Below are 26,525 nucleotides of genomic sequence, written 5' to 3'. Positions count from 1 at the left end.
CCATCTAAGGAACCTGAAGGTGCACAGGTCCATGGGACCTGATGAGGTGAATCCACAGGTCCTGAGGGAACTGGCAGATGAAGTTGCTAAGCCACTATCCATCTTATTTGAGAAGTCATAGCAGTCTGGTGAAGTTCCCACTGACTGGAAAAGGGGAAACATAGCTCCCATCTTTGAAAAGGGTAAAAAAGAAGACCCAGGGAACTACAGGCCAGTCAGTCTCACCTCTGTGCCTGGCAAGATCATGGAGCAGACCCTCCTGCCAACTATGTTAAGGCACATGGAAAATAAGGAGGTGATTGGTGACAGCCAACACGGCTTCACAAAGGGCATATTGTGTCTGACAAATTTGGTGTCCTTCTACAACAGGGTTACAGCACTGGTGGATAAAGCATGAGCAACTGACATCATCTACCTGGACTCGTGCAAAGCATTTGACACTGTCCCACACAACATCCTTGTCTCTAAACTGGAGAGACACAGATTTGACAAATGGACCACTTGGTGGATAAGGAATTGGCTGGATGGTCGCACTCAAAGAGTTGCAGTCAACGGTTCAATGTCCAAGTAGAGGTCGGTGACGAGTGGTGTTCCTTAAGCGTCAGTACTGAGGCTGGTACTGTTTAACATCTTTGTTGGCGTCATGACAGTGGGATCGAGGGCACCCTCAGCAAGTTTGCTGACAACACCAAGCTGTGTGGTGTGGTTGACACGCTGAAGAGAAGGGATGCCATCCAGAGGGACCTTGACAGCCGGGCCTGTGAGAACCTCATGAAGTTCAACAAGGCCAAGTGCAAGGTCCTGCAGATAGATCGGGGCAATCCCAAGCACAAGTACCTACTAGGCAGAGAACAGATTGAGAGCAGCCCTGAAGAAAAGGACTTGGGAGTGCTGGTTGATGAGAAGCTCAACATGAGCCGGCAATGTGCCCTTGCAGACCAGAAAGCCAACTGTATCCTGGGCTGTATCAAAAGAAGCGTGGCCAGCAGGTCGAGGGAAGTGATTCTGCCCCTCTACTCTGCTCTCGTGACACCCCACCTGCAGTACTGCATTCAGCTCTTGGGCCCCCAAGAGAAGAAGGACATGGACCTGTTGGAGGGGGTCCAGAGGTGGGCTACGAAGATGATCCCAGGCCTGGAGCATCTCTCCTACGAAGATAGGCTGAGAAAGTTGGGGTTGTTCAGTCTGGAGAAGAGAAGGCTCCAGGAAAACCTTAGAGCAGCTGGTCCAGGAGTGAAATAAATCAAATATGAAAATGGCAACCCTCTGTAAATATCAACTGGGCCAAGAAACAGCAGGATTTGTATGAAAAGACTGCATTCTCCATTGACTTTACAGGGCAGAAAACTGAAATCTTCAAGACAAAGTGCTTCTCATTTTAAGTATTTTGAGCTGACTGTTGACAACGTTAATTTTTACAAAACTTCCTTTTACCTGAAAGGTAGCTGAAGTGATCTGCAATCCTTCCTGCATACTCTGCTGTAGCTGGTTCTGTATAGTGATCTTCTTTTCCTTTGTGACAGATGCAATAGGAAAGCTCCGGATCACTGTCTGCTCTCCAACTGAGGACCATAAGATTGCATTTATAGATACTTGTTAGATCACAGAATCAGATCTGATTTGGTCACATTGTACTTTGAACAGAGAGGAATGAATAAATGTAAAGCAACATGAAAATAATGGTACAGAATTAATTTCAGGCAAAATATCTGAAAAGATGATAAATCCTAAAGTATTATTTGTAATCTGAATTTCTGCTTGATTTCAGCTGGGATGATTAGAAAAATATTCTCCTTCCTTCTGAATCTTTCTACACGATGGAAATACACCCTCAAAATCTAGGTTGCTAGAGGGTAAAGAAACAGTTTCAAACTTTTTCAAATTTCATATTGCATTATACAACTTATAAACAACTAACAATATACACTGACATCTTTACATATGACCATAAACTTTTCATAATAAATTTATACTTCTGAATAATCATCTGCTTAGAAATGGCATATGTCAAAATATGAAAATTTATCATTCAGAAGAGCTATTTCCATTACATATTAAAAAGAATACTGAATTCATTAATAATTATTTTAGAGAGAATACTAGCTTATGAATATTTTTCATTTAACCCACTTCCAGTGGCTGAAAAATATATATAATGAAAAGCTAGGGGTGGTGGAAGCTGCAGATCTCATGCAGTATGTATGTTCTCTCTTGGTGAAAAACCTTAAAAATGTTGCTCAGTAAAGCAGCATTATTAGTCCAGCTTTACAGATAGAACTCAGATATAAAGACACTAAGCATTTTGTCCATTCAAAACAGAAAATCTATAGAAATCATTAAGGTATGGTCAGGAATGTCCTTATTTTCTGTCTCCAACTTCAGGTAGTCCATAAAAGCCCACAATACCATGTTAAGTCTCCTGAAGCTTCCTCTAAGGTAAATATATATTATGATTTTGTATTACATAAATTATTGAAGACTGCAGTCTAAATAGCTACCAAGACACAGAAATAAACAATCATTTGGCACCTACTGCCTCATCTGAAGAAATAAGTTCTAGTTGTTAAATGCAAAATGAAAATCAATGTTGTATCTAGTGACAAAAACCTATACTAAGAGATTATTCTTATCTGATCAACATGAAAAATTATACTGTGAGGTATAAACATCTTGACGTCGATGCTTGAATAGGTGGATAGGCCAGTTCAAAGTCCTATGTATCCAAAGGACCACAATTATTGCTGTTTAATTTTTCTTACCCAGTTGATCATGAGGAGTGCCTTTAAATACAATTCTGTAAGTGGTAAGGAACAATGCTCCTTCAGCAGGGAGGATGTGAGGACCTCCAAGCAGTCCTCCTGTAGCTTCCTCTCTGCCATCAGGATCTAGTAGCACACGGAGACCTTCACAAACAAATTCTTCTCCTGGCAGTAAAGCTGGTCGAAGAATTTTGGGCTGTTGCAAACAAATCAAAGTGTTAGTGTAACAGACATACTAGTCTTATATCTCACTCTTAAAATGTTTCAAAATAAAATCGTTATGAAACTGAGTCCAAAGAAGGAAGACGGAGTTTGGACTTGACTTAGAGAAATGGTCTCAAAAAACAGTGGGCATGCAACAGCTTGTTTATGATCAGAAGTTTGGCTCTACTAGTTTCTAAGTTCATATTTCATGAGACCGAAGCCAAGCACTTTATTTATCACTAGTGGAAATTTTCTTTCAATGTTTTGATGTTTCCTCCTAACATTATGAGGGGAAAAAAGATGACTAAATTGCATGATTCTAATACTTGTAAAGAATACAAATATGTTTCATAATACTTGCCTTCTGTATTGGTGGAAGCCGCCTACTCTCACGATGGACAGCCTCCAAGGTCTCTATGTGCATTGCTACAATGCCTGGAAAGCAGTAATACCATACATGAAGTTTCACATAATATGAAAGAGAAAGCTGCAATCTAATTAGAACTCTGACATTCTGAAATTCTCAAATTTAAACATCAAGTGAATATTTATTTGAAATTCAACTGAACTTCATTGAAATGAAATTGAATTTTATTTGAATTTCAATCTGAACAGGAATTGTAGTTTAGAAAAGAAATCTAACCTTCTAACTTGACTGAAAGTAACTGAAACTAAAAAGCGTGTTTCCCTCACTAGAAAAAAAAAAGAAAAAAGGAAGACTACAAACCACTTTTTGGTCACAATTCTTACCTGGTATCATGCAATGAAGACCCTTGATATGGTCCTGTGTAACTCCACTCTCTGTGCAAACCTTGTCAATAAATCTGGTGATGAAGCGTACAACTGCGTTTGCAACATCATTGTTCTCTGAGTCCTCAAACCCACTTTCAGTGTCATAACTCTCTGCAACACTGCCTGCAATGCTATGGACATACATAAAAGATATTTCAAGCGTGAAAAATTCAGCTGGTGATGCACATATGATGCTTGGCTAGAGACGGATAGGCTGTGGTTTTTTTTTTTCTAGTTACAATACGTAAGCCTTGCTAAAAGGACACGGTGGTACCAGAATTCCACTGTATTTTCACTGTCAGAACTGCACGGAGAACTTTCCCTCCATGAGTCTAGTGCAGACAGATTCTCAAGAGAAAAAATGCTGCTTGGAAGTGAGTTCTATGTCTTCTCTTCATAGAGTCAAGTATGTTATTTGCAAGCCATGGTAAACAAATATCCAGTTACATACAGAAAGCTACATTAAACACATATTTTGGCTGCAGAAAGCATTCAAAAGCTAAAAAGACCATAAGAAAAGTTTTTTGTGCATCAAATAGAAAAGGCAAGCAAGTCAGTGGGAAACGTACCTTGAACATCTAAAAATGCCTCCCATAATAATGTCAAGGGCCAGATTCACACATTGCAACATATACTGCAAGCTGTCTACTGAGCATCTCCTTATGCCTAAATCTAGAGGTGTTTAGTCAGCAGAAATGAGTATCCATGGGCAGTTTGAAACTGATAGCCCGCCTATCTTTTACTGGATGTCAGTGTTCTCACATAGCGTTCTATAATTTTATCAGGTTGGAATTCTGACGGATCTCAGGTGATAACGAAGACAACAAATAGGGAGGAAGGCTTGTTGCGAAATGTCCTGGATTTGCATGCTAGGGAATGTAACTGGTGGTGTACTCCTTCTGCCTCCTTAGCAATTTAACCTTTGTCACAGTGGTTTAGCCCTCTTGCTTTTTGTGACCTGAGTGCCTTTCTTTCTTAGAGCTGTTGCACAGAAATTGTGAATTTATGGATGCTATACGAATACTTTCTTGATTTTAGGTTCACATATTGTTTTTTTCAAGTTATATAAAAACTAACAAAGTAGTTTGTGGGCTGCTGTTTTCTTTCTCACCATACTCTTTGTCTTCAACATTTGCATTACTAGATTAAAAATTCTTACTCCAACAACAAAATTTTTAATGTTCCTTTAAAAGGTGATAAATTATTCCAGATTAAGTTCTGTTATTTAAGAGGAATCATGTTAGACTGGTGCTCTCCTTAATTAATGAAATTGAAAAGAAGAGAAGATACTGAAATAATCTAGTATTTGGAATAAGTCCTGCAAACTAAGAAGCTTTCAAAAACTGATGCCCATCCTGACTGATTAACACTAAACTTGTGTACCCACCTGTTTGTGACAATACTGTTGCTTCCGCTCTCCCAGTCACCAGCAGCTGATGTTCTCAATAACTTGTTCTTACTTGTATCCAGTGGTACTAGCAGGTAAACCATGAGGTTAGCAAAATGAATTGCCTGACTGAAAACTGTACTTTCCTCATTCTGGACTAGCTCCTGCTGAGTTTGTTTACTAAGAGTTGGCCATAATCGCAACTGCTCAGCAGCCAGGTCCATTGCTGTCTTATCTTGGTCTGGACCTACAGAATTTTTCTCCTAGAAGACATACAGAAAGAAATATAAAGACACAGAAGAAATACTGAAGCTGTAACTTAAAAAACAATGTTTAGTCAAAACTTTGTTACATTGTTTTTTAAACTTCTTCAATTACTTAAATTATATACTAATTTAAAAAGAAAAAGCAAACAGGGTTTAAAGAGAGTATGATTATAGTAACTGAGCTTTGAAGGCAGTTTACTGAAACATGCAAGTAGCACAATGTGGACATATCTAAGTAACATGATTTCTTTCTAGATCTTTTTCATGCTATATGATCTTCCACGTTTCTTCAGAGTGGTTTACCAATTTTAATATAGCTGCTCTCCTTAGCTTAGCCACTTAGTTCACATAAGAACAAGCATAAATCAGGCTGAGAAATAACACGCAGCTCACTGCTTGATGCCAGTGATATTCTCCAAATTCCTAGGACGTTCAGGTGAGGCAAGCTTTTACATAAACAGTTTCCAGATCAGCTGAAATATTCATGTTTTCACATGTTGGAGTCCAATTCTAGCATTTGCTTGAAGCAAACTAGATAGATGGCACATAGTCAATTTATATTATAGCTGGAGGAAAACAGAGTAAAGGAATCTGGCAGCCAATATTTGGGACCTAATGCCTTACGTTAAATTATTAAAGAAGTAGGTATCTTTTAAATGTTTTTTCCATACTAAGTTAAAGTGAGCTAATTTTCCATATAAACATGTGAAGGTTAAAGGAGATGCTTCATTTTACGTTCTACTATTCTTCACATTTTTCTTTACATAGTGCCAGATTGGAAGGGGCTCCCTGTATACAGTTTCTTTATCCCTGCTATGTCTGACATGCCTTTTCAGCTCTTCATTCTGACTACAGTTCCAGGAATATCTCTGCCCATTTTACTTCCTCTCTTTAGAATGCTGTACGACTATGGGTAGCATACACTTCTCAGTCACATAGTTGATAACGACATTTTCATAGAACAACAACAATTACAATGGCTGTGTGCTCCTTCTCAAAAAACAAATAAAAATCTTATTTTAGCATGCTGCAAGGCTTCCCATTATACTTTCATTTTTGCATTAGAGACATACTTTCTTCCTACTGAGACAAGACAATTTGTGCTCTGGAAAATCTGTCCAATTTTAATAAAGCAGACTGAGTGTCATTCAACTGAAACCACCCAAGGGTTTGGTAATAATCAAATACTGGACACTAGAACTGCTGGTAGCTTAGGTTCTTCATATAATAGAACTGTTTATAACATTGCTATATGGTAAGTTATTACTATCAGGAAAAACATCTACCTTAAAGAACGGAAAATTATACAAAAAGTGGTTGCTTGAAAAATTGTAAGAGCAATGTCAAATCATAATGCTTTGCAGATAAAATGTAAATTATTGTTATTTTTCATGTTATTGTATGCTGTTTAATATGGGAAAAATGAAAGAAAAATATGTAAAATTGGAGAGACCACAACTTAGCGCTCTATACCTTAGGAGGCAATTAAAATGCAAATAAAAATACTACCTTGATATTTACTGCAATATATTCTCCTACCTTTTGTCTCAACTGTACTGCATGGTTGTCGTCTTTGGCTGTAAGGTAGAGCGAGCGAACTTGATTTTGCACATTGCTATAAAAGGTTGTTTCCCAAAACTGTTGGTTGGTCCAGATAGGATGGTCTTGTACACAGGTGTAAGCAAACTGACTAACTCCAGCTGCTAATTTCTGAAAACAAAAACCATGCAAAATCAATGAATTAGTCCTATTATTTTATTTCCTTTAAAGGCTATGGCTTGAGTATTAGGGAAAAAAAAAGATAAAAATCAGTTGTATACACTGAAATATGCAATATATACCACATTTTGCATTGCGATATAGGAAAGAGAAATTTTCTCCAGTTTTGTGCCATTAAAGAAAATAACATACGGAAAGCTTATATACAAGTCTAATGCTAGTGCAAGGCATGGTTTTCTTGATTCACAGTGGAAAAATGAGACTCGAGGAAGAATTCTGTTATGATGATACAGAACACATTTCTAATATAAAACATTTTCCTTGCCAACAAAAATATCATATTTTTAGTAACCTAGTCCTACAACATAGAAATCAGCATTCAGAAAGATGAAAACTATTTCTCATTTTATTTAAAAGTCAGAACTACGGTAACGAAATTTAAAATAACTGTAAGTGGCAACTGAGTCCTTCCAAAAAGCTGCATTTGCGGCAACAAAAGAAGATCAGATACATTGTTCTCCTCATTGTCATCTACTGCACTGTGTGACCTAAATCTAGCTCCTGAAAGAGTACTAAATTGGGCATGTTCATTGAAGTCAAAAGGGTCTGGATCCCTATAAGGTCTCAAGCAAAATCACAACTGTTACAGCATTTCTCATTATGAATGCACTGTTTTTTTTCAAGTAGGTCTATTTATTTAGGTAGCAGTAGTCTCTCCTGAGTTGTTTAGTATTCTTGATAACCACATACAATGGAAAATTTATTTCAATGACCTGAATTATGAAGAATGAAATCTTCTATCATACGTTCTTACTTTTTGAAAACAAGGTGGCCACAAAAAAATTTGTGTTTTATACTGCATATAGCAAAGAAGCAGGTAATCTAAATACCTGCTTATGATTATTTCTGCAGTGAAATTGAAGAATAAAGTACATTACTCGGTGCCTCGTTTAATGATTTTCACTCAGAATACTACCCATACCTGAAATATTCACTATATCTGGAAGTTAAATTTTATTTTAATGATTAAGTTGTAAACCACTTTCTTGTAGAGCATGAATACTACTCAATTTAAAATTTATAATTGTACACAACAGTCAGTACATGTAATACTTCCTTACTAGGCATCCAGGCATTCAAGTGGAAGGCTAGGAAATGAAAACTGAAAATTTTAAAGTCCAGTTTACAGATGTTGTTTTTGCAATTCTTCAAGCTGTGTTTTCTACACTATGCTCTTTGAAGTACATCAGGAACTTAAAGTCCTGACCATGTGCCATGTATTTATTCCCTATCAAAGTCCTTTGAAGTGGTTTGTTTGAGGAAATAATACGTGACATGCCACAAAAATTTACTCAACTGAAATACCTTCTTGTGATTCACCATCAAAAAGTGAAAAATATAATTTTTTAATCATGCAGAATTTCATCAAAATTTCTTGGCAGCCTGTTAAGAAACATAAATGTGTGGAAGATTCAAACTACATTAAATGTGACTTTGTATATTCAATACAGATTGAAACAGAAGATAGTTGGTTTAACAGACTCCCACATTTCAGTTGTGATGCAGTTGATGGTAGCTCACAGGAAATGATAAGTGACAGCAGAGTAATGGCTCCTATGTTTGATTTAGCTGTTAAATCACAGAACAGGACAGTTCAAATTGCATCCTACCGATCTTCGCATTGACTGCTGGGAATCCCTTGAAAAAATCTCAGGCATACAAAATATACACTAATTCATGACTATGACAAGCCTGTTAATTAGCAGGACAGCTAACTGTACATTAAATTGAGTCTTTTAACTGTAAAAAATAAGAAAATGTTAAGACAAAAAATATGCAGGAGGACTACCTCTATCCTCCTGTAAAGCTACCTCCTTTACGGAAATGTTTATTCTTTAAGAGCTGTACACATTTCATATCTTTCACCATTGGCAGATGTGTTTACAGCTAGCTTAAAATCACTTAATTCGTTCAGCCGTGGTAATTAACATGGCCCACAGAATGTATCTGGCCCAATCATTCACCTAACTCAAAATCCAGAAGCACAAAACTCGTGTTAGAGAGGAACTGGGATGACTGGTGAATCATGGAATATAAATATGGACAACACATCTTGAAAGCAATAGTTATTGCTAAAGCCATAACATGACTTTTACTTTGAGTTATTCTTTATTTTTTTCACTAGCAGTAATTCCCAGCCACAATACAGCTGCAATAAGGGAGTATGATGTGGGGGGAAAAAGGGAGTCTGATCAAGCCTAGCTAGTTGGTATAATTAAGTCATGTCAATTTGTGTAGCGAATGCCACGCAAAGGAGTGATTTGAATATCAACCTGTCCAGCTGCCTTTGATGCCTCAGCCCAAACGAGGTAACTGTGTAAACTGTAAAGAGGGGGTGATCTTTGGCACAAACCCAAAAGAAAGTTTAAACTCATTACCCTGGGTCCATAGTAATAGTGTTACAGGAATATAAATGAAATAAATTATTTTCACATGGGGACAAACATGACAGGAAAGCTGAGGGGCTTTTAGATGCTCTTCCTGTGCTCACAAATTAAAACCATGAACAGCATGTACAAATGACAATTTTTAAATGATGGAGATTTATGTTCACATATAATGACATAAATCAACACGGACAGTAAGTCCTAGGCAAAGTAAAAATAGTTTGTTTACAAAAGGCTGAAAGAAAATCCATCAAAAAGCTAAGCAATCATAAACATTATCCTTCTCATCACCTGCCTGTGTTGAAACAAATGGCAAAACCTGATAGTGGCCAAAGCACAGAATCAAAGCCAGGACTTGTAGATCCAGGCTCAGCTCTGCCAGTTATTTCGGGCAAAACCACTTTGGATTCTCAGCTTGTTTAGGTTAGTTTGTTTGTAAAAAAAGCAATAAGAATATCAGAAGCACACTGCTTCTCCTATGCAGTCAAAATCCATGGACTAAAAATACTCTTGTTACAATTGTAAGCATGCCATGAAGCTTGCAGCGTCTATATTCTCTACCCTGGGAGTGCTTAGTCAGCCCGTTTGACTAGAATGGAAACTAATCCGATACATCAAAAGGGCCTCCATGTTTACTACTGTATTCAAAATAATTTGCTTACATTTCTCCAGTTTAAGTAGAACAGTAGTTCAGTGTTTTTCAGCAAGCAATACTACATACATAAAACAAATCACCTACCTTTCCATAGCATAGCTAAACTATACTGATATTTATACTCTTTCTCCCTGTCTCAGTAAGTCATTTCTGCCAGACAGAATGAATGCAATAGGCAGCAAAAGAATTTCCTACTTACAAGGGAGGATTTAAAGCTGACAGCTTAAAAAAGATCTCAGAAGTAAATAATAAAAATAGTTCTGAACTGATAAAAGTCCTTATTCTAAAGTTGCCTGTAAAACAGCTTAAACGAGCATTGAGGTGTAAATCGCAATAACCAACAGGAAATGAGTTAACTTCTGCAAAGGACATCCAGTTCTTTCAATAGACTAATGGCACTCAAAAAACCCCAAACACTTCCCTCCCAAATTACGTATGAAACAGATCGTACTCATATCAAAATAATGAATTACATTCTACTGTTTGTGAAAACACAAGGTAGATTTGGGACTTGCTATGTGTGACTATATGGAACTCCCTGAATTCAGGAATTATGTTTACATTATTTCCACCTTATTGAGTGGCACTAGTCATACCTGGCGATAATTTTTTCTACTTCCTGACACTGTATACTTCCGATTCTGAAAATTGTACTTGTGGCTCAGTAAAAAATGTGCACCAACTCCAAGACTCCCAAACTTACTGTGAGGTGCAAGTCCCCAGGGAGATTCTCTACGACACTGAATTTAGATTGCTTGTTTCTGGAAAAGCAAAGCATGCTTTGTGTTGGTCACTCATCAGTCATTATCCTTTACACCACAAAAGCTTAAAGAAGAAAGCAAGTTTATTCTAGCAAAGCAAAGGATCCAGTTATGGATTGTGAAGTTGGAAAAAGAGTTACAAAACAAAACAAGTAAAAAACAGAATATAAATAAACCTGAGACTGCTCTTTTCGCACAGGATTTTGCTGCATGTTTCTTGGCTATGGAAACAAAGAGGCAAACTCAACAGTACTCTATTTTTTAGATAAATCCAGTTTTACTTCAGAAGTCAAATGTATTTCTGTCTCCAGCTTACATCCTGGGTTATCGGTTTGGATATTTTTGGTGAGAAGAGGAAGGAAAAGAGGTGAGAAGCAGGTTGCTGCTGAATACAAAGATAGCTTCCTCCTTGGCTCCTCGAGGCATCACTGTGCTATCGGTTATCTGCTTGACCTCTGTGAGAAAGCTATGGCAACATGGTGAAACTACCCACCAATCTCCTTTGCATACCAAAGGAGATCACAGCACTTCCTCTCCTGTATTGGTTAAGGTTCTCCCTGGAAGTCTTCAGTGTAAGGTTATAGATCATCCAGGACATAGTGACATTGCCACTTTACAGACTTTCTCCCCATCTAGGAGCTGTTTATATAGGCCTTCAGTCAATTCCCACCTATTGCATATCATTAATAGGTACCACTTACTGTAGGCAACACACTGCCCCTCTCCAAGGTGATGTAAACCAAGTTCTGCATATGAACATATTCTATGAGCCAGTCCTGCACGCAGGTCTATGTTGTGCCCACACAGATACCCGCTAAGTTCAAAAAGACTTCAAAGAAGTCCCACAGGATCAACCCACATAGACTGACCTGCAGCAGTGACGCTTATCTACATATTACCTGCAGACAACGCTGTATTATACCATACACACATATCAATATTTATCACAGCATGCATATACTCAAACAAGTGTAAGTGTACATGAACATGTTTTCAAGTCTGAGCATTACACGCGTAACGTCAGTCAAAAAATTCAATTCAATAAATGGTTTTCCCGTTTGGTCTAAAATACAAAACTATACCCACATGTATTGTACGCACAAATGTGGAGAAAGGTCATAAAAGCATACAGTAAAAACCGTGAAGCTTCCGTTAATTTTTTTTTGTTTTCATTTTTACTGCTTTAGAAAAAGAAGATGAAACACTAAATAAAGCTGCTTCTCCAACTTGAAAACCTTAGCAAAAAAAAAAAAAAACAAACCAACAATTTGCCACTCCTCCTTCAGAAAGCCACCAAACAAGATTGGAATCAAGATTCATTTATATTTTAAAATACTTTAAAGTGTGAGTAGCAAAGCAGTTCATTATACTGTTTATCTACTATTATTTCACCATGAAAAACAAAAGGAAGGCCAATTCACTTATAATTCAGCGCTACCAAATCACAGACAGGTATACTAAACCAGCAGAGGGCAATAGAATTCTAGAATTCTGCAAAATTGGGATGTAATTCTGGATGGGGCTTTATTTATTGTATACATTTTCTGGCAAAAATGACTTAAACATCTACGTACTCCTGATTTTTAATCCCAGATTCCTGAAGATCATGTATAATTTACCATACATTACTTAAAGTCATACAGCGTATCTCAGATTTCTATATAGATGCATCAAGACACACAGATATATGCTAATCCAAAGTTACATGTAACATTAAATAATGCACAATAACATACTTCTCCTTTCCTCAAAGAAATAACAAAAGATTTACAAAGTTCTGTTATACACAGAACACACTAAGGAAACTAAAAACATCTAGAATAAAGGATGTTCAGAACCCGCGAAAGAGAGAAGACATTCTCATAGAACTTCACAGTTCTAAATAAGGTTAAATTCCAAGAAGTGGACAATAAATATGCTGATTTTTTTTTCTTGTCTACAGTACATTAAAGCTTTTTTTTTTTAAAAAAATCTGATTTCATTATAGGGATTACTATGACTCTATTCACTAAGGTACAAATCACTAGTTAAGCTACAGATTTCATAAATTCTCAGTTGCAGTGTTGACTCCATCTGAAGAGTTTTTGAAATTGTGACACAGCTATTTTGAAAATCTTCTAAATTGTCACCATACTCCTTTGGCATTAGGTGGCTCAGCAGTAAGTGTGCATCTGTGTGACTCCATTGGAATTATGACACTGGTCCATCAGCAACAAAGTTGTTATCCAGGTCTACACTCAGAAACAAATAAACCCCGTAAATCTCACAAGTTTATGTTTTTATTTATATTCAGGTAATGGTTCTTAGAATTACTGATGACCTGATATAAAACTTAAAGCCCAGTTAATAGAGCATCTAAGTAATCTTGAAAAGGATAATAAAGTAATTCTTTTCAAATTCTTCTGTCACTTCATTGTAGTATTTCTTTAATTGCTATTTTCTTTCTCCTGGTAGTTTTCTCTGTCTTCAGTGGTAGAATTCTCTCTGAAGTTCTCTCAATATACAGTGTTCCCTTAACCAATGGAACTATTAAAACAATAGTCCTCAAGTATTCCTCAAGAACAGGATCAGCAAAATAGTCAGAAAGATGTAAGGGTACAATACAGAATATAAATTGCAAATTAATAAAAAAGGTTGTAATAGTAGTAGATCCCATCTTGGCAATACAAATTATATATACTACATGGTGCAGAAGGTGAAAGAGAGAAGACGGGCAAAAATCGGAAGAGCAATATGAAGAATTCTGAAAGTCAGGACAAGAAACCTGAACTTATTGCACTCTGAGGTAAGTAATTTGACACATTAAATGAAGATCCAGTCTGACCAACAGGCAAAGATGATTGTGGAGGTGCTGGATGCAAATGCATTACAGAGCAGGATATTGCAAGGAACTCTTCTGCCAAACATGGTAAAACTCGGATACAGCATGAGCAGTGCACGAGCAAGAGGACAGCTACCACATCTCCGTAGTAAATTCTTATTGGCAGGACAGTTTTGAACTAACGACGAAGAGCTGACGTAGTATTCACAAGTTCAGAAAGCCAGTGATGAATCAGACAAAGCAAAGAAGAGGACTCTAAGAAGAACTTCAACTGTAGAAACTATTACGAAGGATAAAGAAGCAGCAAGCGGATAAATGTAGAGATGTGCATGAAAATGAGAGAAGCAGATTCGAACTTCAGTTATGGGCTTGAATCACTGGAGAATAATGATGTGTATGATTGAAGGGGAAAACCATTAAGACCGGAGAGCATTTGTGACAGCCTAATTCTTCGGCAACATCCAGTTTAAAATGTTGATGAGGTATCCGGAATGGCTACATAGACATTCATACAAAAGCAGGCAATATATGCTTATCTTCGTTACCATCTGTAAGCATTTGCTCTCTTCTGGAAATACAAAATAATGCCTCTTCAATCATGACAGACAATAATGCCCCAATGAAAATGAATTCTATACAAGAAATTGTATTTTCCTGCAGAAGAATAAGTTCCATTCTACTGGAATAAGGAGGTAGTGATCAGGAGGTGAAGTTGAACTTACAGATATGGAAAATGCATGGAACTCAGTTACTTCAGATTTACATTCCTTCAATTTGAGGTCAGAAGCTTTACTAGAAATTTCAATTTAAACACCAGAAATTCTTGGTTGGTGAAAATTCTAGATGAAGCAATATTTCTTCATTCATTCTTACAGTAACACTGTAATCCCTCCTAGAAATAACAACAACGTAGAGAGATGGGCTACAACTAAATTAAAATTGTTACGGACAAACCAGAAGTCTGCATCATTGCTAGAAAATGAGTTCAAGTAGAATCTGGAATAGTTACACATTATGTAATCTAATGCTTGTGAGAATACAATGGAAAGGTTTCTGATTATTCTAGGAGATAGTGGATCAGTTCCTCAGTTACAGAACTAAACATTTACTACAACATTTATCTTTACTTCTTATTTTGATTGAGGGGGGTTGTCCTTTTTTTTTTTTTTTCTGACCAAGTACTTCCTCCCACAAACCACTAAGGAAAGGAATTGCAGATTGCAAAGTTCTTTAAAATGTTTCTCCTGATGTTATCGTTCTGGGAAAGCAAGCTTCTTCAACAGACCAATGTTACTACAGTAATTCATTTCCAAAATTCCTTGTAAAGACACACTTAAAAAAAATCCTCTAGTTAGTCTCTCCCACTAATGTGCTAAACTGTCATATACTTTTATTTCTTCCAGATATTTTTTCACCTAAAAATAGTTTTTAAAGTGAGATATGCTCTACCTGCAAAGATGTAAAATCTGCTTTACAGACATGTATTATATATCCATTCGAAACCGATGTACACTAATTAATATATTAAGGATCAAAGACAACATTCTGGCGTCTGTGTTTCCAAGTGACACTGCAAAACCACTCCAACATAGCTAACAAGAATCCCCAGATACTTAAAAAGTATGTTTGCTTTTACAAAAATAATTTACTGAACTACAATTTTCATATGAAAGAAACTTATAATGGATGTAATAAAAACACTTGACTGGGAGAGCATTTGGAAACATAGACAGAACTTTAACCATCACCTTACTATTCTCTTCTGTGACCCCAATCAAATTCATAAACACCTGCCAAGCAACCAACCACATGATCGTCTCTCAAAATTCAATAAAACACTGCTTTTGTGTCATGTCTGTAAAAACTTCAGCCATAGTTAACCAACAGGTTGACAGAATCACCAACAGTAACAATGACTAATACTGCTCCACAGCCTCCTTGCAGTGCCTCAAACTACCCAGCTTCAATTATTATTACTTATTTCAAAGCCACATTGTAAGCTCTTGAGGATAAGGATCTTCATCTTTGAGTTCTTTCATATGAAAGCAAGATCAGCAGTTCCGATCCATAATTAGGGCTTCTGGATTTTCCAGTAATCCAAATAATGCTAATATACACACTTGATAATATTGTAAAATACCCTTGATCTATCTTTTGCCTGTTGACTTGAATACGTGCAAAATGAGTAAGATCTCTGAATGAAGAATTGTTAAACAAGATGATCTACGGAAAAGCAATTTACATATTAAATTAACTAAAAATTTACAAATCTAGCTTATATTGTAAACATACTGCATGGTGTTTTAAGTTACACAGGTGTCAGAAGTCTAAGAACTTACCTCAACCTAACGGATAAACACGTATTTTCTTCCTTACAAAACATGAATCACCTGGAAGGATTAACACCCAATCCCACCCCAGCAGAACAGGACATGTGTATCATGCCCTTTTACGCTTTTCACTAACATTACCACTTACTTTCTCCTAACAAGCCAGACTGTTGCCAACTATCCGGAGTTGAAACATTACAATCTCTGCTGATGTAAAGAAGCATTAGGGCTCTGACAGTGAAGAACAGCAAAATCCAATGATGAAGGCTAATATATATTATTCTGATACTTATTACTTCATTTGAAGTACTGCAGAGAAAGCTTTCTTCTCTCCTGTGTGATGTCCTTAAATACACCGCTGCTCGTTTTAGAAGACATGTAAAAAATAGGAACCACTTAAAGTCTGCCTAAATATATTTTCTATTGTGGTTCAGCTTCTTCCATTGTATCCACTATACGATACAGGCATGTTCTTGTTGTTTTTTAAGCAGGCAACTTAATGTATTCTTACATTTAAGGGATTACCATTCTGAGAATGGGGAAATAAGTATAGTGTTAAAATAATGTTATTTAATACAATTTCAGACACAAAAACATTTCCATAGACTAAGATAGTATCAGAACTGGCAGAAGAGAGATACAAGAAGAAAATTAATGGAAGCAGACAAAGCTGCTTGCCAAGACAATAAAGGAAGTCTTTCAGGATGGGAGTTTCCTAAATTAAAGCAAGCAATTCAAGAGTGGAGAATTTTAAAGTAGAAGTCCTTTCATCTCAAGCAGATGAGAGTAAGACAGAAACGTTTCAAAGGAAATACAGTAACTAGATGTAAGAAAGAAAATATTTCAGTACAGAAAGCTAACACATTACAGAAAGTCTTTCTAGCTTTATAGAAGGCTAACAGCATGCTGATGCTTATGAGAAATACTTGGGCGAATTCAGTTGTGCAGTAACACAAGTTAAGAAGGAAAATTCATGTTAAATGTAAAAAAACCCACTAATTTTGCTTTTCAAAACTAACTGTATCATCCACTAATTTTATGTAATTCCCTGGTATTTACACAAAGACTAAAATAAAACTAATATATTATTATTCGTTATAAAGTAACAGAGATAATGTTAGTACCAAACCTTTTAGTACAGTTGGACCAATATTCCACTTATTTCAGCTGATATTAACTTTAAAATTTGCCTGATAAAGACATAAAAATGGAATCAACTCTCCACCCATCATTATAGATTTCCACATCAGCCTTTCATTAGGTAGCTTCTCTGTGACTTCATAGCTTCCTACAGCAGAGAGCACATTTCAAATTATAATGCTTCTGTTACCTTGTTACATTCTTGAAAAAGCATTTGATGGTAATAGTTAAAATATGATAAACTACTCTGAATTTCTCTAATATTGCCTCTTTAATCTTCAGAGAAAGTCCTTATCCTTATAACTGAGAATCTCTCTCGCACCTAACAGGCTCTGGAGTAAAGCCGTCATTTATTTAGGCATTCCAAGGAGTAAAAGGTTTTCTTCATTGAACATCTCTCGTAACTGTTACTGAAACTTGGTAATTAATTTCAACTAGGAAAGTATACATTCAAATTAATTTTTTTTATTATTATGCTATGCAAAGGAGCATATATATTTTGCCGTGGAAAACATTAGGACTATTTATAGCAGCGTCTAACCATGGAATACTTCCAGTTTCACATTTTATTATTAACTTCAAATTTTTTTCTTAAATCACTAATTTGTACTCACCTTGAAGATTATTAAAAAAAAACTTAAACAAACCTAATAAAAAAACATTTCCAATAAATAGGGATTAAAACCTTTTTCATCTCAAAAATGCTACTAGAATAATTCCTAGATTAAACGTTCTGTACCATATTCAAGAGGTTTTAGTAAAATGATTTGTTAAGTTTTGGTAATCTTTCAAAAACACTGAATAAAGCAATTCTATTTTATGTAATTCTACTTCGTTCTCAATAGAGAAAGCTATAGGCGTATGGAGTACAAATGATAAATGGGCAGACATGCAGATGAACATCCAAATAATAGCATACTTTAAGGATTTCAGCTAGCACTAGTCTGCAAAATATTTCTCTGATGTTTCATTGCAAGTTCTAGAATGACATTAGCATCAGTATCCAATTGAAATTTTACTAAAAAAATTATTCTTGAATAAATAATTGATAATATTTTTGAATATATTAATTTAATTCAAAATTTGACAGCTTACAAGCATTAAAAAAGAATCAATTCTTCCTTCCATCTGTTCCAATAATTCTTTAATTATTCACATAAGAATTATGAACCAGTCTCTAACGCATTTCATTGCGTTATGCTGAATGACAAATATGAATTTTAATGTAATACATCTGATCTGTGAGACAGTTTACTGCATTTTGGTTATTTTTGCTGAAACCAGATCAACACTATCCAAGTGTATATCAAACCATTAAAAACAGCAACTCATTCAGAAATCTAAATGAAATGCTTGTGATTTTGAAAAATAATACTGCTCTGGCTACTGCAATTTAAAGAAATGTTCATCTATAAAATATAGAAGTCCACTCATCATTTCTACACAGAACAAACTTTACTTTCAGAATGGTGTATTTTTATTATGCCATTTCCTTTATTCAAACATAGGTGATCAGAACTGTCATTTCTGAATGCCAAATAATAAAAATTTGCAAATGCATTACTATCTACTATGTAGTGTGGTAGAATATCCTTAGACAGGTATGGGAACACAGATGATTATACACAGTTTAAGCATGAAATTTTAATCACAAAATTTTGAAAAAAATCTCCTGAAAGTGAGAAAATCGTATTATAGTCTGCACATTCAGGTTCTGCAATGGTTGAGGGATGCAAGAACAACTGTTTGATCAGACTGCCAAACATCACCTTAGTTGAAAAGGGAGGGAAGATGGAGGAGTGGACTCTGACTGTGAATTGGCATGGAACAGCAGTGAGAAAGAGAGCGTTTGATCTCTCTGCCTGTTGTCCAGTGGACAGGCTGAAACTGGTTCCTGCCATTGATCATTGATCGCTCTTGCTACACTCTAAACCTTCAAGAAATGCAGTGTAGTCTATGTGACATCTTGCCACCTTGGCAAAGAGACATAATTGAAACAGTATTCAAATCCTTCGAATTTGACAATGCCAATTATACAACTGTCAACAGGTCTTCCTTGATGAGTTATTAAAATGAAAATATGATTAAAATATGTTCTTTTCATTTTGTCCTTTCTTCCAATGTGTAGAAAAAGACCTCTTTTCTGCACATCAGGGAATATTACATTTCTATTTTATACACAGAAGAAATGATTGCATACCAAATAAACGTGGGTCATCCATACCAAAAACATGGAAAAATTCTTTTATCTTCATGTATAAATACATTTTATTTATATTGCTTCAATTTTAAACAAAATTCCAACAGTATTACTAATGGTAAGCTAAAACCTTTTTCTAACCCAGAAGCAAAAGATGTGTTTGTTTTTGTGACATTAACAGTACACACCAAAGTTCACTGTCACTGATGAGTCACATTTTGCTAACGGCTCATGTCCAATATTTAAAATTTTAAAATAGCATTTTAACTACTTTTTAGAGAAAATTCAATTATTTCTCCAGGCCACAAATATGCAACCGGTACTGACTTCCTGTCTATGAATTCAATCCCACCAGCTATGAGTTAGAGTGTGATCAAATCCTGCCTGATCAAGTTTCACAAGAGATCACTCACCAGACTTCAGGAGTTGGAATTCTGAAATATCTCCAGACATCGCAAGAGCTGATAGCATGCTGTACACGGGGTGATGTTTCTTGTTATTTTAATTAGATATATGTAAAAATACCCCAGACTAATCTTTACATTAGCAAAGACATTAGGAGATAGACAAGACCCATTGGATCATGCAAGCTTGTTCCTTTCTATACATTTTTTACTGTTTTCCCAAGAATATTTTGAAATACCTCAAGGCTAGAGCATTGACTACTTCATGAGAAGACCATTCCAGAATCTCACCAACATCACCTCTAGGAGTATGTTTCTCTTACTTCTCAGTTTATTGGTTTCATCTGCTGCACTCACGCAATAACACATCTTTCTCATTACTTATACACCTCAAAGACTTGCTGTCTGCACTATGTGTGGCCACATACAGTAGAGCTATTCAGGAAGAACAGGTAATTGTTTCATTAGTGCTCTGCTTTGTGCTAGTTAAGTAAAATGAAACTTAACATTTCATATACACAATAGTCCTTTCACAAAGGAACTGTGATGCTGTGTAAGTTCTTATCTCATTTGAAGCAACAGGAATTACATTAGCAATAAAACATTGTGACGCGCAATCCTATATATACACATGAAATACCATAGATGGTAAAATATATATATTTGACTGATACAACTCTACGACATTTTTAGATTTAGTACAGGCTTTCTCACTGGTGACTCAATTTGGAATACCATTTGTGCAGTAATACCAATGCACACACAAATGAAAACCTGTGTCACTATTAGATTCACAGTTCCTGTCTATTCCTGGCTACCAACTACACTGCACAGTTTCAACAGGGCTAGGTGAAATAAGATTTAATATGCTGCTGACATTAAACATGGTATTCTGATAACAGAACCATCACTGAAAACAAGTGCTTACAGCCAAGCACCTCATCATTTTCTGGAAAGCATAAGCACAATCACACTTATAGCAAAGGTAAAATAGTTCTGCATATTGAAGCAACAGTATTGAAATACTTGTGCTCTGCCTACAGAAAAATGAAATGCAGGTTGAAGTGTGTGCATGTGCGTGTGCATGTGTGTAAGCTACACTGTATATGGTAACTAAATAAAATTGACAAGCAACTTGGCAGAAAAGGCCATGACATAGTTTGACAGCACAAACATATCAGTTTTACTGAAGGTATTTTAATAAAAAACAAATAATCCCCAAATGACCTTAATTTTAGTTTGTACATTCTTCCAGACTTACCAGAGACAGAACAGCAACATGCTGTGTTAAGCAGTAAAACTTTAATCATTCTAAGATTTCGGTAAAGGGAAATCCAGTGAAAAGAGGGGTTAATACATTAGAAAACAGGAATCTCAAGAGAGAAAAGTAAACCAGCAGGATTTGATATGATTGCTCCCCAAAACAGGGGAAGAGGAACATTAGTTTAGTGTAACTCCAGAGTAGGACTCCCTCCAAAGGGTTATAGAGATGTTAACGCGGCGGAAAAGATGACACCCTCTTTTCTTAATTTAAGAATACTGATACAGAAGATTATTCCCATACAGGTTCATGCAAGGTAGAACATACTCGTTCTAGTCTAGGATAAAATTTTGAAAACCTCTAGAGAATTTGAAAAAAGCTCAAAAAAGTTTCATTTTTACTCTAATCCCAAACTGAACCTTAAACTGTTAATTTTAACTAATCGCTGCAAAGTTTGTCTACTGATCTTATGTTCTGAACAACACATCAGTTTGTGTTTAGTATGAATAGTTTTATACCAAAATAAATACTTTTGCCAAAGAATTCTATCTAATGGGACATACCAAAGGGGGCCATCAATGAACCTGAGGATTAGATCTGGGAAAAACAAAATTCTTTTTCTATTATGCATTAACAGCTGGCTTTTGTAAGTTATAGTCAGGTTACTTTAATTTTTAATTCAGGTCTGGAACATTAAAAAAAATTCTCATGCTTCTGACATCCAGGGACTCAGTTTCCTGAGTTTATAGCTTTAGAGCTAAATAGTAAGTAGTGGACTAGGTTACTATAAAAAAGATTTCAGAGAACTTTTTGTGAGAGAAATGGTGCGAGAACTCGGTACTGCTACCAAAAAGACAAGTTTATAGAAGAAATGACTTAAAGATATTCTATACTCAGTCCAGATTTTTGCTCTTCTTGATTGTGAAATTAAAACTTATTTAAGCTTATTTCAACACTCATGATACTCCACACAAAAAAGGTACTTTTTATTTAGCTCATTGGTTTTTTTCCTAATGAGGAAAATTTATTTTTCCTAATGAGGAAAAAAAAAACACCTTTACCAAATGAGGAATCTAACCAAACTGCTACAAGTCCCCAAAATACTCTCTGTACCTGTCAAGGTAAAGAGCTATGTGGACTCTTGGTCATTTTTATTAGAGGAACTAAAAATCAGAAAATAACATAAAACTAAAGTAAACCTTTCTTCATAATAAAGGTTTAATGCAGTAGCAAGAATAAAATAGGGAAATGGAAAATCTCTATAGCTCATTTCTCCAAATTAGGTATTAGTAGAAAGCAACAAATGACAAACAACTCTGCTACCCAAGGACTCAAAAGAGAGTGCATAGGAAAAGATGAACTTGTCATTAAAGTTGGGAGAAAGTCTATTTGCTAGGATTGAAAAATTTAATGTCTTACCACACTAGCTTATATAAGAAAATGAAAATATTCTGTTGACTCTTTCCAGAAAGCCCATTTAAAAATAAAGCTCATCTAAAATAAAGCCCATTTAACTAAAACTTTTTCAGAGTTCAAACAACTAGAAGAGAGAAAATGTACCACTTTATGCTCTATATATGTAGGAAATACTGGCTTAAATAGATTTCAAGAAGGTTTCTATGCACATGACTTCGTCAGAATTGCTTGTGTCTTCAGCAGATATTTCTATGTTCTATGACTCGTGAAGTTCCACATTTTTTATTCTAAAAACTACATCACAGGGTCTATTTCTAGTTTAAAAGAATCAGAAATTGTTCGATTAGAACATACAGTCTAAATTAAAAAGCACTGATTTCTCAATTATTGTTGCAGAAATCTTCGTTTCTATTCAGCTAAAATAGGAATCTCTTTATTTATGACTACTCATAAATGCATCATACACCATCTCAGGGATGGAAGATTATATTTTTCTTAATTTCTATCACGTTATTAATGTCTAGCTAGACCGTCACAGTAACTACTGTTTTGCAGTATCATGGCATACCAATTACCCAAACTGGGTTGTATAACAATATTCACATTAAACAAAGATTATTTAATATTGCAAGCAAGTCCATGTTCTGAACTTCGTATCTCCTCAAGATATGTACATCCTAAAAAGTGGCACTTGAGCTAACCAGAACTGATGAAAACACTACTGTATTGGGACACTGAAAAAACTACAGCCATACTACAAAAGTTCTGCTTTCAAAATAATTGTTTGCAGAATTTGTATTATTTAAATTTTTATATTTATGATCATATTATATTTCATCATTATCAAACACTAGGAAAAGAAAAAAAAAAACACCACAAAAAATTGAAAACAAATACAGAGTTAAAACAAGCCATTCATAATATGCTCCAAAGTTAACAACTACTCGGACAAAAAACTTAACAAGCACTTTTAGACCAATGCTTAACATGCCAAATTAAACAAAATAGTACTCCAATAAACAGTTTTTACACAGTAACATCAGAAACTATTCTTTCCACTTATTTTAGTGTCTAGTTACAATTCAATGATAATTCTCTAACCCATCATATAAGCTTGCATTTAGTTCCGGATAAATTTATCATAATCCTCATCACACAACATCAACAAGTGTAATTCTGGAGCAATGTCCATAATAGCTTATTAAAAGACTTCCATTGAAATCAATCAATTTTAGAACGAACCTTCCTACCTGCCATGTATCTTCTGTCATCACTTTCTTCATTTTAACAATGTACACAATGCAAAAAAATACAAATCAGGAGTGGTTTTCAACAAAAACTTACCCTATAAAAAGCAGTTGTCAGGGGTAGCAACGCTGCAGCAATGCTATATTCTTCTGAAGATGAACAATCCTTCAAGAAAAACACATGAAGAAAATAAGCAAACACTTTCAATGTTATGCATTACAATTTCATTTTCACCTCATGGAGTCTCTCTGTTATTCTTCCTATACACAGTGTAACTTCTAATCACTTGATATCATGTACAAAGAACATATATTCATGTGTGTGCATGTGTGTGCGCATATAGGTATCTTCCCTCCATTTCTGCAAGACAGGTATAGCTATGATTCTTCTCATTTAAGGACTTTATTAGTAGCTTTCTCACTCTCATGTCTGAAATACATGAACAATCCTTCAAGAAAAACATATGAAGAAAATAAGCAAACCCACTTTGAATGTTATGCATTACAATTTCATTTCCACCTCGTGGAGTGTCTCTGCTATTCTTCCTATATACAGTGTAACTTCTAATCGCTTGATATCATGTGATTATTTCACCAACATAATATTATTTGTTTAGGAAACAATACAAAGGTAGTCTGCTTCCATTCGGGTCAACAGCAAACCTGACTAAAGTGGAAGTGATGTGATGACCAAGGAATGTACTTTCAAAAAGTTTACACAAAGAAATTGATATTTATTTAATATGAAATGATCACCTCCACAGCCTCTACAAAAGTTTGGCACAAGGCTAACATTAAAAGAAGATGAAAACCCATTCTCTTCAGTCTCAGAATGCCTCATTCAACAGTCAAGTGTGTCATTCGTGTCTCTCTCGGCTGAAAAAGGTATGCCAAAGTAAATCAACCAGTAATTGCCCTGAAGAAAATAGCAATTTTATTACGGAAGTCTTTTAAAAGAAAGCAGAATTGGAATGTAACTTAATATCTAAAAAACAAACTACTTGGATTTTTAAGACTTTTTTAAAAACATAGAACGAAAAAAAATACTCAACAAGAGTCAAAAAAAGACACTTTTCTTTCCTTTAAGTGACTAGATTTATTAGCTCTTTTTGCCAACACTGAAAAACACAATAAAGCACGTAGTTCTAACAGACCAATGTATCACCTTTGTGCCTGTGGATGATGAACCCCAAAGCAACATGTCCATTTTAACAATTCATTTCAGTATTTTTAACATTCATTCTTATAACGGGCACCCTTCAATTCAAACCACACCTCTATTAATTATCTATAACATCTGACCAAATTCCAAAATTGAAACATGTCAAGTGTTCCTCTGCCAGACATTTCATTTGTGCCTTCATTTCATCATATTAGAGTTCTCTAAAACACAGCAACTAGCAAAAAATTGGCACCAGTCAGCTGTGATAGCAGAAATATAAAATCTGCATTATAGGATCATGCTAAGGATGATTAGGATGTTATTTGCATTCATCTCAATCTTTCTTAAATGTCTGCTGAGTGATTTGAACTGCAGGCTTAAAACAATAGACCAAAAAACTCAACACAAGAGTATTTTGCTTCTCATTACTTTAAAAGTCTATGTCACCCTTTGTGAATTTCAAATAACAAACACTTCAATTTATATTACTTTAATCAAATGAGTTTTGATCCCATCTAAACAGAACACCAGTGTTCATACACAGTTAAACATCGCAGCATTTAGATAACTACTTATGTATGTATTCTGAAAAGGTGTACAGGCTTATAGATGTGACGCTTTATTTCTGCAGTTACTGAAAGCTTTAACATGCCTAACTCTGCACGACTGCATGTATGCTAACTGCACATGGAAAACAGAAGATGTTACAAGTGCTCACACTTCATAACACATTACAACCTGGCAGAGGGAAACAGTGAGAAAAGTGGACACTGAGAAACTCAATATGTTTTAATGATGCCTTTAAGTACTGTGACATCTATATAAAGAACTCAGATTAGTTTGTAAGATGTCAGAACAGTAAGACTAAAGGACATAGCCTCAGCTGCTTTTCATTTTCAATTTCTGCATTATTTCCTATTGTTATCCATATCTTAACCCCGATTTGGAATTCAGCACATGTATTTGTAGTTTAATACAAAGATATGATAAATATTGTTAGTATTTTTTCACTTAATCAGAGAACTTCCCATTTAAAATGAGACTTTACAACCTTTAGGAATGCTCAACAGTTTTCAAAGAAATAAATATTGTATTTCTGTATGTGCTTATTTATAGCCAAGTATAAAATGATCCATCCTCATTGTTTCAAGTTATCTACTTAATCCCTTAGCTCAAATTATTTGTAAGAGTTTTGGCTTTTACCCAAAATATACATAAAAATATCTTCACAAAAACTGAGCAATGTATCTTCACCTAGAGAGCATTCAATACTCCAAGAGCTAACATATGTCTCAAAGATATATATCATCACCACATAAACAACACAGTAGATTATTTTCCATTCCTTCTTGCAAGTATGAAATTCTCTACATATTCTATGTCAGCAGTATCCTCTGGACTTGTAGTATGGAGGTATTACCTATATATTATTTTTTCTTCTCCAGCATGTGACAATAAATGCAAAATGGTCTCAGTTAGGCATAAACTATAATACTGCTTTTTTAAGAATAGTGAAATTAATTCACTGTTTATCTGCTTTATAGCTGCATGATA

At 35.3% G+C, this 26,525-nt stretch overlaps 1 protein-coding gene across 1 annotated transcript in view; it reads right to left on the bottom strand.

Annotated features, from left to right (window-relative positions):
- The window catches only part of SBF2 (SET binding factor 2), a 282,057-nt gene that overhangs the window by 51,814 nt on the left and 203,718 nt on the right, over positions 1-26,525 (bottom strand). Inside the window, exons 18-24 of the mRNA XM_086612941.1 lie at positions 23,907-23,975; positions 6,948-7,118; positions 5,143-5,405; positions 3,714-3,886; positions 3,325-3,398; positions 2,760-2,955; positions 1,435-1,562 (exon numbers count right to left, since the gene is read on the bottom strand). Coding sequence (XP_086469067.1) covers positions 1,435-1,562; positions 2,760-2,955; positions 3,325-3,398; positions 3,714-3,886; positions 5,143-5,405; positions 6,948-7,118; positions 23,907-23,975 — 1,074 coding nt within the window. The remainder of the gene's footprint in view (positions 1-1,434; positions 1,563-2,759; positions 2,956-3,324; positions 3,399-3,713; positions 3,887-5,142; positions 5,406-6,947; positions 7,119-23,906; positions 23,976-26,525) is intronic.

Source organism: Tauraco erythrolophus, chromosome 6 (genome assembly GCF_009769465.1).
Source record: "Tauraco erythrolophus isolate bTauEry1 chromosome 6, bTauEry1.pri, whole genome shotgun sequence".
NCBI lineage: Eukaryota > Metazoa > Chordata > Aves > Musophagiformes > Musophagidae > Tauraco > Tauraco erythrolophus.
The sequence above is the reverse complement of the archived record's forward strand: the minus strand, read 5'-3'. Positions and strand labels throughout refer to the sequence as shown.